Below are 14,428 nucleotides of genomic sequence, written 5' to 3' on the forward strand. Positions count from 1 at the left end.
TGCCTTTGTTTTTCAGTTGCTTTGGTGAAGAGAGAGCAATAGCAACATTTAATGGTTCATTAGATGCAACCTAGATGACAATTTATCTCCTGTGAATCTGCAATTGTGCCAGCTACCCAATGTGTTCAGCTCATCTCTGATACACAAATAGCAACGCACTGCATCAAAACAAGCCTTCTTGGTCTGCTATTCTGTAGTCCAGAGAAAAATACCAGCTCAAAAAAAAGAAGCTTCCTCAGATGATTACCTTTCTGTTTTTTTTTCCTTAATTTTTTTACTTTCTTTCAAAAAGAAGAAACCCAGCAAAGGTGGAGAAGCATTGATGGTCCCCATGGAGGGCTCCGTTTCCCATCCGCAGCCAGACTTCATCACCCTTGGCAAGCTTTAACACCGCGCTGTTTCCTGAAGTATCTGCTTTCCCTTTTGATTCATAGCTAAGGAGGAATATTTTACAACTCAGCTCTTTCTTTATTGAAAATGATCAAGCAAATAACTTGAAAATAAAAATCCGAGAAAGCACATTGTTATCCTGAGCAAAATTTCCCTCCAAGGCTCACTAACACTTTTTATCTGATTTACTCAAAAATGTTGGCATCTGTGTGCATTTGGTCTCCTAGTCAAATTTTGCACCTTAAATAAGAAGTGCATCATTTCATTCCCTTCTGAAATTCTTGAAGTTTAACTTGCTCAGGTTTTATCCAGAGCAACAGAACAAATTTATTGTTTAAAATGAAACTGTTAATTCTTCACAACACTCAAGATTTTTCATTATGCTCTTTTTCTTGGAGTCACCCCAGCTAATTTTACATGCCCACAGGTCAGGAGTCTCATGTAAGCTGAGCACCTGCACTCCCTGCTACCAGTAGCCAGGGCTGACTCCAGCCTAAGGTCCTTTGCTTGAACTTAGGTCTGCCAGATCTGGGCTAACCTGCTGATTTTGCATGCGGGTTGGTTTCCTTTCTTCCACTTGCCTTTTCTTTCATTAATGCTTCAGGAAAAATAGCTGGGCAAGTAACCCAAGTAACCCAAACAGTTAAAAAAAATATTCAAAATATGTTAATGATAAAACCAGTAAATGGAGCACCTTTGCTTCTGGCTCCTGCAGTTACTTACTGCTGACTTTGGCAGTTTATATGCTGTTTTTTAAAGTAACCTGCTTTTTTAAAAATCTTTGATAAGATCTGTTATCACATTGCTGAACTCTTTGTTACTCCCTTTCCCTTATAGGCCAAATAGAGGTGAAATATGTTTTAACAGAATAACAGCTAGTTACTGCAGGACTCCAACCCTGATTCCCATTGCTTTCCCAAACTTTAGGGAACATCTGATCAAGACTAAATTTTAGGAAAAGATTTTGTGGCAGATATGATCTCCAGTTTCAGTAGGGCAAAATAAAGTACTGTTTCTTTGTTGTTCGTTTTTTTTTTTGTTGTTGTTTTTTCACCCTAGTGAAAAAACTATTTCCTTCAGAAAAGGAACAAGTTCACAATTCTTGCAATGTGAGAAAGAAGCCTTCTGCAGTGAAAAAGGCTTGGCACTCAACTTACCTGTATAAGCCGAAAATGGTATTGCCGTTATGCATGAGGTACACGTACACTTCCTCCACATCTTCGTGTTTCATCATATTGAAGGTGAAGAAGTACACTCCTGAAAAGGGTTAAAATTTATAACATGTTGGCTTCCTAGAGGGAGGTATTCATGCTACAGGCTGGTGCTTCTTCCTTAGAAAACCTAACAGCAAAGACCAAATTTGCCTTCCTGTTATCAGTGGATATTTCACTTCCTATTACAGTGTGTCAAAATCTGACTCGTTTTTATTCTGCATATGGCAAGGGTTTAGCTGCATGCCATTCCAAAGACATGGCAGCACCCTTCCTTTTCTCCGAAATGGAAGTTTCCCAGAGACTGAGCCTAGTGACCCCTCTTTCGCCTTTCCCTCTTTGCCTTCCTGCTCCCAACCATTCCCAAAAGGGCAGTCTCCAGGACAGCTGCCCTGGACGCTGTCCTGGGTCGGTCAGGGCATGAGCCTTGCAGCCTGCCACATCATGCCCTGTGCGTACAGACTGCCTTTGCTCTCTGCCCTTCCATCCCTTTTCTGACCTTTGGAAGGCACTAGCAATGCTATTCAGTACAACCACGTATGTGTCACGAGGTCTATGAGACTCTCCCAGGAGGGAGGAAAAGCCTCTGGATCCTCAGCAGTGAGGTCTGTAGCGCTGACCCTGCAGTGCTCTGAGTGCTGTGAGCTTAGATCTTATATCAAAGACATAGTCATTATGGGTGAAAGTTTAACGCCCACATATACATTAACTGCAAAGGGAGGCATCTGTGAGGAAAATCACATACTCCTAAATGTCCATAAGACAAGTGCCACAGCAAACTTGGAGGCCTGACTTTCATTTGTGCTAATGTCACTTTTCACAGCAGGAAATAAATTATTGGGCAGGTAAAAAGGACCAAGTGAAGGAAGGTGATTTCAGGCTTTGCTTAGACCTATTCTTGGCGTATCGCCATCCATCCCCCATTGCTCCTCCTACACCACAGCCTTGTGAACTGGGGGATCAACACAGAGAAAAAAATGGCTCAGGAAACCCTGTAATGCCTCGTTTCTAGCCACATCTGGCCCAGCTCACGGTGCAGAGGAAAGCAGGGACAGCGGGAGTGACAGAAGGCAGGAGGAGATGACTGTGAAACTGCCCCTGGTGCGTGCGACCATGGCACTCTCATCATGACAACAGAAGTGCTTAAGGTCTCAATGCGGGAGGTCCTGCTCTCTCCTCAGCGCTGGCCATGAATCTTCCTCCTGCCTTGGAGCCAGCACTGATCCCACAGGGGAACCTTCTCCTGGCTTGCTGCTTCTCCAGTCTGATTTTTCCTGAAGGCAAGAGCTATATAGACTATTCCCGTGAGCCTCATCAGTGTCTTGTGCAAAGGCAGTAGTATTTTCTCATTGCCTTTGGCTCTGCTCCTCCCAATAGCTCCCAGAATTGCATTATTTTGTTTTGCAAACACTCACCATTCACTGGAGCTCCAAATCGACCAGTCATGACATCAAAGAAATTCCCGACGTTGGTTTCGACACTACTGAAGATGATGCCACTGTTCTGGTTACTGAAGTGAGTAGCCATGGAAGCCATGAATGCAACCTACACAAATGCAGTTTGTATTTATTCAGTTATTCATGAAATGTGCAAATACGGAGGAATCGGCGACAGAATTTCATCTCTTATTCGTGGTCTGTTTATTTTCTTGACAGAGATGTTCTTCTAGGGCCTGATCCAAGGTCATTAAACTCCAGTAACAAAACTCCCATTGAGGGAAACTGGAAGAGAACTAGCTTCCTTAGGTTCAATTACGCTATTCATGACTGCAAAAGTAAGTGTATAGGCAAGTGTTTGCAGGTCAGGACCTTAGTTTTGGATTTTATTTATCTTAAATTCTCTCTAGAATGATGCAATAGAAAAGTGGTATTGAAACGTACAGTGTTTTGCATAGAAATAATTTAATTAGCTTTTATATGTTCCCCAGTGCATTTAAGCTGGATATTGCTTTTAACTGAAAGTGTGAAATAAATCATGCATGATAAAATTCACACACATTAATGTTTTTGTTAACTACCTTCAGAGATGCATGAGGCATTTTTATTAAAGATGTCCTAGACGTAAAGTGATGGAGATTCATCTATCACTACTATTTCTCTTACCATGTGCTCTGTATTTCTCAGTCAAGATAGAAGGTGGTGGGGATCAAAAGGGGAAGCTAAAAAAGCAGAAACTGTATTAGAACTCCCTATTCATCTTCTTGCAGTGAGAGGTATTGTCTGTGGAAAATGTTTCGTAGGAAGCTGTGCAAAACCAACTGCCTAGGCAGGGAAAGGGGTTATCTGGTCTGAGAGGCTGTGGTCCCCCAGCTGACTGACAGCAGTGACACAAACAGAGACACTGCACCTGGAGGTCGTGAGGGGGCTTGACAGATGTTTTATTTCTGTCTTGCTACTTCTTAGATGGAAAATGGTCAGTTACAGTTGTTACCACCCCTCACAAAAGTGACATTTTCCATGAGATTTCAACTACATAAGAATTAAATAGGAAAAAAAAAAAAAAAAAAACCCCAGCCCCTTCCCTTCTTTTGATTTCAGATCTGAATAAGAATGAAACTGAAACAGGCAAATTCAAATGCTAAGTCAGATCCAACACTGGAAATCATAAGCCATCTGCTAAGAAATCTGAGGAGCACCAGATGTGCGCTGAAGACTGGGCTTATTTTCCTTATCCCTGCATGGATGCATTTACCGTAACAGCAAACTCCTTGCTTCTCAGCCAGGATCACATCAAAATTCATCATGTGTTAAAGCAAAGCAGCTGCAATGGCAGCTTGATGGAATTTATTACTTTTTGACTAGATTCCATTTTGCATTCTCTTTGAGCCCACACTCCTTTGCTTGCACTCACCAGAAGAGTTGAAAAGATGTCTTTTCTCTCTGTCCTATTTTGAAGTAGCAGATCAACATGGATACAGATGTTTTTCAAAATAATCCTGTACTTAATGATATCGTATTCAAAGGAGTTGCCTCCTCTCCCTATCCCTTCTCCAGAATTCTAAAGCATGATGTTGACAAGAAATTTTATGCTTTACTGTGTGAAGAATTTTTAAGCACATCTGTTAAATATAGTGAAAGATTTTTACTTTAAAGCAAGTACTGCAATATGAGCCTTTGTATTTTGATCATCTTTCATTATTCAGTATTTAAATAAATCAGTGCTGTTAACTTATTGTTAGGAAAAACACCTGATAACTCATTTTAAAATTGCAGAACTATCTATGATGAATGAAATTACAACAAATACGTTTTTCAAGATATTCAGCTATAACACTAATCTTAGTTAATTCTTTAAGAATACTAAAATAATTCTGCTTTATCACAGAAGTCTATTACTTTTGGAAATTAATTTCAGGCTGAATTTTATTCTATGCAATTACCCCGTCTCCATGCAACCCAGGGCTGAGTATTCAAATATACACAATGCCAAGAAATCCAAAGCAATTTTCCCACATTAAACACATGTTGGTTTATTGGTGACTTTGGTGTTAATTTTCATGCCTTTTCTGAAGAGATGAACAAGGTCTAATCCCAAAGCTATGCAATCATGTTAACACAGTGGTGAGCCTGAACAAATATACCCGAGCCCTTAGCAGAGGCGACAGCTCGGGCCTGAACCCATGTTATCATGTTCACCTGGCTTTGAGATAGCTCAATCACAAGCAGAACATACCTGCTTCTCCCTCATAGCAGCTGCATGAAAATAACCCATGTAGTTCTGAGCAACATTTTAAAGGTGCATTTAAAAATAGAGGTAGCTACTGAGGGCATTTTTCAAAACCTGAGGACTCTGGACTTCACTCAAGGGTTTTGATCCAATATGTGAGGATTTGGATACAAATGCTGCTGCAAAGTTCCCAAGGCCTGGCAGACCTCAGAAGAGTGGGCCTGGGTGACGCCCTTGCTCTTCTCACGTGCCCTAGGAAGTGCAGAGGTATGTATGTGATACAGCTTAATGGGAAAATTATGGTCCCTTTTACTCTCCTTTAATGATCCAGTTACTGGCTTTCTGCCCTAAAAGGGAATGGTATATGCTTCTTCCTGCTCATTTTGCAGCTGGATTCTTACTCTGAAGAAGGGCTAAGCCCCAGTGTCTTTCTTTTCCAGGAAGATCTGGCAGAGCACATTACTCAGTCCTGACAAGTGTCACCCTGTAGTGTATACAGTTACAGATGGATTTGCTTCTCAAGTATCCCACAGTGTATCCTACGGTAATCAGGCACAGCTTTTCAGAGGAGAAAACTCCATAACCGGAGCACTGCTGCAGGCAGCACGAGCCAGAGATCTTGTACCTGCAGCTCCGGGGGGATCCCAGGGTAGCCCTTCTCCCCTTTGGGTCCGTGATGGCCGCGCTCTCCTCTTGGTCCCATATCTCCTTTGTCTCCTTTCTCACCCTTGGCTCCCTCCTGGCCCGTTGCTCCATTATTCCCGTTGTTTCCATGATTTCCTTAAAAGAGGGTTAAGGTTTTGACGAGCAGGTTTCCAAAAAGAGATGCAACTGTATGTAAGAGTTAACCCTCCTTCTGCATTGGCGTTGCTCGGGTCCCCGTGCTGGTAGCTATAGCGCCAGGCAGTTGTGCAGGAAGAAATCTCAGCAGATACAAAGCTCAGGGAAAGCAAAGGCTTGCTGCCTGGTGGGACGTCCAGGTAGCCTGTGTGGGTGCTTCTGCTTTTCCTTCTCCATAAAATCTTTTTTCCTGTTGCTCTCATAGGATAATTTGGAGGAATATTTTGCTATCTTCAAAATGTGTCTTGCAAATGGAGAAAGGCAGTAACCTTAAACTAGTTAAAAGACATTTGAGGGTCTAAATTCTCAGGGTGTAGGTTACCTTAGAAGGGTTGATAGGTCATTCCTAGACTTAAAGAAAGACAAAAATTCTATAATGAAGCTTTTCTGAAGTGATTATATAGAAAAGGTCTCATTGTAAAAAGGTATTTCTGCATCTACGCTATTACTTACTTCCTGGTGTTTACTGAGGAAATTACTGAGCAAATGTCTGTGACTGACAAAATTTTAAAGCTGGCTAGAATAACTGAATGATTATTATGCTTACCTGAAGCAAGATCCCGATCTTAAATTAATTACTAAGGGAATTAGTTAATGTAATCTTTGATCTAATTCTACTTGAATTGAAATGAGATTCTATGCAGCTCTGCTTCTTCATTGATGCAAAGTGGTTAGTTACTGTAATCATGAATTTGCAAGAATTAATGAGGTCAAATTTAGTAAGTAATTCTTCATTTTTTTTGTATTGAGAAAAAACATGATATCCAATAACGAAGCTAAATCATAGGTGTAAATAAACTAATTTTTATTTAAGTGGAGAAATCAATAGACTTTAAAAATTAAAAGAATGATTCTTCATATAAATGAAAAGAACCACTTTCTGTTTGTAACAGAAGCGTGCAAGCAATATTTGAATCAATCAGTGAACCACAGCTGTTGTTATTTCCCTTTGGCACATAGTGATAAAAAAAATGCAGCAGATGAAGGAGACAGAGAAATTCCCGGCTGCAGAAGGGTGCTGTGGAACAGCATTTGTGGTGTCTTTTGGCAGCATAAGAGTGTGACTGAGTTACATTCTCTTATGTAGGGAAGGGCAAAGCTGTGCCCAGATACAACCATTGCAGTATCCTGACTGGCAGCCCCAAAAGTATGGGCATAACCCAAAATTTTGTCCCACTGCTAAGAAGCCAACTCTATTAATGCATAAAGCGGTATTTCAGCACAAGAGGTCTCACTGTTACATTTCTCCTACATCTATAATGGTCGTGCTATTCTTATAAAGGACTGATGCATGAAATAATAAATTCTAGCTCATGGCAGTCTAATGTCAAATATACTTAATACTTAATTATGCTTAACACCAAAACATGTCAGAGTAGCAATTTATTTCAGTATTTTGCAATCTGAAACTAATTCTTTAAATGCTTCATTTAGAAAAGTGTCAGATGTGCCCATTACTGGAAAATGTTTCTCTCATAGTATCTAAAACCACCTTAAGGAAAGACTGCTTCAGTTTTTTGTGAATGGTTATCTGTTACCTCTGTTAGCTGTCAGTAAATCTGTGAGACAGAAGAATAAAGAATATTTTTATTGTAGCAACAGAGGAGGAATGATTGGGAAGATGAGGCAAATCTGTCCGTCAACGCCATGTTCATTTACTTTACACATCTGCTTTAGAAATGATCATTTAATGAAAGCATCCACCATATTACTTATACCAACATACCATCTTTTTCCTTTCTGGAGGTTTGTCTTTTTACATGGCAATTACTTGATCAAATTATACCTTTTTTTTTTTTTTTTTTAGGTGTCCTGTTATTCTGTGTGCATTTTTAATAAATCAATTATTTTGTATTATGGAAGACAACAAGATGAGACAATAGAGCATGTGTGTGTCTGTAAAAATTTGGCTAGATAGGAAAGCTCCTAAATTCAGCACAATTTGGCATTGCTGGATATTCAATGATGAAAGCAATAATCAATCCCAGAGAACAAGTTATCCCGACTTTAATGGACACTTCATGCAGGTTTAAGAAGAGAGAACAATTTGGCCAAATGCAAAAAGACTACTTTCAGCATGATTTTCTGAAAGCTGGATTTTATTAACAAGTCATTTTTCACTGGCATAGACTTTAGAGTTTAACTGGTATTAGACCCCTATCTTCCCTGAAATTACAGAAAAAACTGTTTCCAAATCTCTCTCCATCTTGTGATGTTCAGACCATTCTCAAAAGACTTTATTGCCTGTAAGTAGACTGATCAGGAATCAACTGAACCTCTTTACCTGGCATCCCAGGGGAGCCGGGAGGTCCTGGGGGCCCTTGGTAGAGTCGAACTCCAAAATCGCCGTGGCAGCAGGTACTGCAGTCGGGATTTTGTGGTCCCGTTTGTGGGGGCTAAGTGCACAAAAATAAATTATAAATAACTAATTCATGGAATGCATCAATCATACACGTGTCGGTTACAGGGTCTTCTTTATATAGTCTCAGTTTATATATTTGTGTAAGTTTTCAAAACCCTTCTTATCTGGGCTGAAATCTCCCTACTTGGCTTCTTCCAAAAATTTTATTTTTGGAAGATTTAAGGAAAAAGCTCTTCAAGTGTTCTGAGAGCTAGATGAACATAAAAAGAAGAAATAAGCTGGTGTGTTAAAAAATGGGGGATATGGAAATGAAATAATACTGACTAATGAAGGTTAAGTGGATATATCAGTTAGGTTCCTATCCTGCTTTTTCCTGACCCCAAATTTCATCTAAGACCCTTTGCTGACAAACAAGCCTAAGTGCAATGAGTGTCAGGAAACAAGGGCCTTCCTTTGGCCTTTGGCAGTGAGCTGTCTTCTGCTAAACGTGGAGAAAACTAGGTCGGATTGGCAGGAGGAGATGTACAAAATTGTCCATGCAGCAAATACCTGCAAATGACCCCAAACTAGCACATTTGCAAACTACTAAAGTTAAGAGAATCTACCAAAGTGCCAAGGTACATGAGAAAACTCAAACTGACCATGACACATGGTGTTATGGACATTTGATTATTCATACTTGTGGGTATGTAACTATGAAAACCTGTTTATATGATGAAATGTATAGCAGCACAAATGAGTTGATTATGCACAGTTTCGCTACTATAATCATAGTTTGATAGTGGTTTGCTATTTCACTGCTTTCCTTTCCCAAATTACTGTATTTAGGCTAAAGGATTCTCAATCACTTCTGGTTAGATTTTATAACTAGGCTATCATGTTGATTTAGCAGTTACAAAGCTTTCCAGTGGGTCAGCTGAGGTAGAGGTCCTGGGTTTTATTTTATTTTTCTACCTCCTTTTCATTTTTCCTTCTTTGTTGGTCTTCCTCTGCAATTCTTTTCTATTATCCTGAGGTACAAATCTGCAGTGCTTAAATTCTGCAGGGGAATAGTCACACAATTGGACTGCTACTTTTTCCTGATCATTCTGCTATTTGTCTTCCTTCCCTTTCTTTCCACTGTTGTTCTTTGTCACCCTTTCCTAATGCACAGCTACTGGTTTAACTGCAGCAAATGAGCCCCTGGTCCTCTGGGCATAGCTAAATGAACATATAGCTGCACTGTATTCCTACCCTTGAGGCCACCACCTGGCCTAATCTGAAACATTGAGGCTTGGTGCCCATCTTTTGAATGATTCCAAGCACACCCTCAAAATCATTAATTTCAAGAGGCTCTGGAATGTATGTTTATGGCTGTAGAAGAACTTTTATGCAACGGATTGGACACATGCACCGTTCAGCTGGAAGCAGTGACAGCAGAGCTGCCTTGGGGGAAAAGGCTGAATGGAGAGCGCAGAAAGCGAATTTCATATTCAAAGAGGCACAGAAACATTAACGACTGCCAGTGGTCAGAAGGACTTTGGGTTATGGGTTGTTGGTCAGTCCTCTGCTTTCTACCTTAATTCCAGATAAGAACTATATTGTATGAGAAAAAAAAAAAAAAAAAAAAAGACTTCTATCTGCTGGACTGTCTGTTCCTGGAGAACCCATCTGCATCATTTTTTCTGTCTCATCTCTCCCAGCTGTTAGAATAAAACTGACAATCTCCAGATGTACTAGTCAAAGCTTTCCTAATGTGAGATAAGAAGTAGCCCTGCTTTACACTAGTTTTCCATCTTTGAAGGAGAGCCAAATGCTCCAGGACTGGAATTACTCAAACGTTTTGTACCTCCTGGAATGCTAATGTTCAATGTTGTGTGGAGCTGGAAATCTCTGAGTGCTTTTCAGATGGTGCTTGATATTCATGGGAAGTGGGAAGACCAACTACAGAAGCATCTGTCCAGAGCAAATGAATAGTGCCAGCCTAGAAATATCCAAATGCTTGCAACTGTGGCTTATAGGTAAGGAAATGCATGAGTCCAGCAAAGTGGATTATTTGTGTCAAAAATAAGTCTTATTCAAGTGTGCGAGGCTCTCTGCAGAGGTAGCACTTGTTTCCTTAGCCAGCACTCTGCAATCCCAAACAACATTTTTAGCTAACCAGCAACATTGTTGTAAAATAGATGCTAGTACCGAACATGACTTATTTGACATTATCTCTCTGACATCTCAACAGGTTATTACATGTGAAAGCAGGCAAGTCCTGCCAGTTTGGTTGTATTAGAACAGTTCCACTGCCTTCAAAATAACTACTTATGCAAGTTGTGAGGTAATATTGACTTATTACCTTTACTAATCCTTTGACTAGGAGGAAAAAATATTCACGATCACTTGCCAAGAACAATGGATATTCAGTATAATTTTCTAATCTCTAAAAACAGAGGACTTCTTTGTGAAAAGTACATTTAAAGTAAAAATCTGTGCCTAATATAAAATTACACTCAAATGGGACATAAAAATTAATTGCAGCCTACTTGCCAAAGGGATCCTATGCAGCAATCAGCACAAATTTTATTGCGCAATGAATCTTTCACAATGCTCTCCAGAACAGGAATATGATTTAGAAGCTTGTGAAATGCATCTGCCACATCCTAATTCAGATAAAAGCCTAGAAATGAGGGCACCGTGGATATTTGCTGAACTTCCTTTGATTTAGCAGGTAGGAGGCAGTTCTAGGGAGCAGATGGCCTATAAAATTCCTTTAATTTAAACTTGTGATGCAATCAGAATTGGAGAACCAGACCTCTTTCCACTTCCTGGTTAATTTTCTGGGTTTCTGTTTAAATTGCCTAACACAATATAGAAAAGAGTGCACTGTGCATCCACTGCCCTTGGCTCCTGTGCTGTGAGAAAACCAACATGTCTCTGTGGTCCCAATGACCCTTCTTTTGCAAAGGAATAAACAAACCACTAAGATGCAGGGCAAAAGGCCAATAGGTTGAGAGGTACTTGAAGGATGTAAGAACATAATAGAGAGGAGCATGTCTGGCTTTCCTCATTTTGTTGGGAGTTCTTGTTCTTGAGAAATGCACATTATATTTTTCAGAACTTACCAGCAGAATGGAAACTGGTCTTTTATCCAGTGCAGCAAAGCAAAATGCTCTTGTGGCTTTGGCACAATAGTGAATGTGATGTTTAAAACACTTTAGCAAAAGGGCAAAATTCTCCAGCCAGTGCTAAGATAATCAAGAAAGTTGGGATTTTAGGGATTAAACTTTTCCATACACAGTCTGGATGTTTGCAGCTGTTACATTTGCTAAACAGCTTTCAGATAGCTCAAGAAGGGAGGTTTGATAAGTAAAAACACGTCCTTGCCACCTTTGCTCCCTGTCTGCCTGGAAACCCAGGGAGTCTCAGGATAGAAAATACCTATTGCATCAGCCACTCTGTGATGGATTAGCCTTGTTGTGCATCTGCTAATGCTCCATTTCATTTAAGTAAGCCAAAAATGGCATCATTTCCCCAGCAAAGTTTGCTTCCTAGGGACGAGACTGCCAGGTAAATGACCTGCCATCCACTGTACTCGGGCTGGCAGGACTCAGTTTTAATATCACAGCTCCTTGCCCACCAGGCAGCTCCAAACACTGAATTGTCTGATGAAAGACACAGGCACCCCAGAGACTGCAGTGACATTGTGTGTCTGAAGGGCAATTTGACCCTTAACAAAATCAACATTTTATATTAAATCCTGCATTATCTGAAATTATGTTAAAGTCTTTTTAAACTTTTTTTTTTTTTTTTTTAAACTTTCACCACTATAGGGTCTGTAGGATGTAGCTGCACAAGTCTCTGTGCAATAGAGGAACACACACAAACATACACTAGCTGGCTCATCAGGCTATATGTGTGATTATTCACACTGTTTACATGTGTGTGTATATATATAACTCCTGCACAAGAAATCCAAAATACAATTCACTGTAAAATTTAATTACAGGGAATGTAGTGGTGGATTAAACCTATTCTTATAGTTGGAAGTGTTTCAGTTCCTTTAGCCTAGCATAGTACTAAAATAAAATCCTTATGTTTATCATGAAGTGGGTGATTATTCAGTGTTCATCTGCAAGTCCCTGATTTTTGTAATTTGGAATATCACGATTAGCTCTAAAAAAGTTGTAAAATGCAAATGAAAAAAAGACAAACTTGAGAGTCCCATCATTTATATCAGAAATAGGAACGAAACACATTGGTATATTTTTTTAAAAGCAGCAATCAACAAAAACTTTACTTGAATTTTGTTTTGCCTAAAATTAGAAAAAGCACCATCTTCTGTCCTTCAAAAATTCACCTTTATGATTGCGGTATTTTATGTAAAAATCATGCAATTTTCCCTTTTCTGTGAGCTAATGACTATAATATATAAATTGCCATGTAAATGGCATAAAAAGAGCTCCAATTTAAAAAGCAGACATTACAGCTGATTTAAAAAACATTTCATTCCACATGTTTTTCTACTGAAACTGAAAGTCAATTTGATATATATCATTATTAAATCTACTTGGCTCTCAAATGCAACATTAGTGCCTATTTTTTCAAGCTATTCCTTAGAATAACAATTGCAAATACTGACAAATTCATTGTCTTTCTCAAACTCAAAAGAATATATTTTCTACATATAATTTTCAAGTAAGTTTATTCTTTGCTATTTGAATCCTTTCAAATATCTCTGCAAATTCCATAACTTCCTTCACAACCAAATGAATTAATAGAATATAAAATCGTAATTGTTGCAGTTCAAACGGCTGCAGTGACCTGGTTCAGGGACGGCACGGCAACCACCCCCAAGCCACTCGGGCCATCAGCTAGTTGACACCAATGTGGTGGACGGCAAATGGCGTTTATTGATGGGTAACAAGGTGTTATATAGCTAGGTTTACAACGTCACATCCGTCTGCTTACACCATAGACTAAACACTATTGGCTATTAGGGGCCCTATCTTTCCGTACAGCACGATATCTTCCAGCCGCCGTTCCCTAACTATCTGCAACACGTAATATATTAAAAAAATACTCAGAAATAATTAAGAGACTCTATATCACAATATACAGTTGCATAGGATCATAGTTTCGACAAAACAAAAGGCTGCTGTGCATGTTGGTAACAGTGTCCCGAAACACTGCTGGTTCTACCAGTTTGTTAAAAGATCCTATAAAACAACCTGGCAGGACACAGAGCAATAAACAGCTTTAGTAAAATTTATTTCATAAATATATCAGTAATAATCTTAGAAAAAAAAGAAAGAAATCTCATTAGCTTTAAAATTATCTTTAGAAGATTAATTCAGAGTACCTGGACTCTGAGATAGTCAGTTCTACATCATCTACCTCTGGTCTCAGGACTTTTTGGTCTGTAGAAGTGCTATTAGCAACAGTCCACTATAAGTTGACTCCGCTGTTTCAATATTTCCCTGCTTCTGGAACCTTTATGGGCAGTCTGGTGATGACTTTGCAATACTTTGGCTACTGGTTTATAAGATCTTCTGCTCACCTCCATGTATTTGTCTTGACACAGGCAAAATGGAAGAAAAAATAAGTCAGCAGATGCCAACTGATGAAATCCTTCTCTGCCATGCTATTCAAAATGATTTCTCAGGAGTCCAGCAAATGTCTTGCAGAAGGAGAACCTCTCTGCTGCACCCGGAGCTATGTGGTCCTTCCAGCTTTTCCACTAGTAAGCCTGGTACTGAAACTGGTACCAGGTTTTATACGGTTGTGTGCAATAAATAAAACGAAAAATGCCAAATTGACAGGATCCTTCATCCAAAATCAGTCATGCTTATTTAAACAAACCAGGCATTATTCACCACTTCACCACCAGAAGGAAAATTGATTTGTACGCTGAAAATGGCCACAGCATTTAAAGGACTCCCGTGGTTCCTATTTGGAGGCATTAAAAATGTAGCACCTTTTCTTTGGCATG

At 39.5% G+C, this 14,428-nt stretch overlaps 1 protein-coding gene across 1 annotated transcript; it reads right to left on the reverse strand.

The window, feature by feature from the left end:
- Nucleotides 1-260: 260 nt before the first annotated feature.
- Nucleotides 261-14,116, reverse strand: LOC104580435 (complement C1q tumor necrosis factor-related protein 3). Its single transcript, XM_088531385.1, is given in 9 exon segments — nt 261-434; nt 1,548-1,647; nt 3,017-3,146; nt 5,893-6,047; nt 8,392-8,503; nt 12,726-12,735; nt 13,805-13,885; nt 13,887-14,043; nt 14,046-14,116. Coding segments are annotated over 9 exon segments (939 nt in total). The 5' UTR covers nt 14,080-14,116; the 3' UTR covers nt 261-274.
- Nucleotides 14,117-14,428: the final 312 nt, after the last annotated feature.

This window comes from Tinamus guttatus, unplaced genomic scaffold (assembly GCF_059628265.1).
Source record: "Tinamus guttatus ecotype Peru unplaced genomic scaffold, ASM5962826v1 Tinamus_guttatus_pri_ptg000414l, whole genome shotgun sequence".
NCBI lineage: Eukaryota > Metazoa > Chordata > Aves > Tinamiformes > Tinamidae > Tinamus > Tinamus guttatus.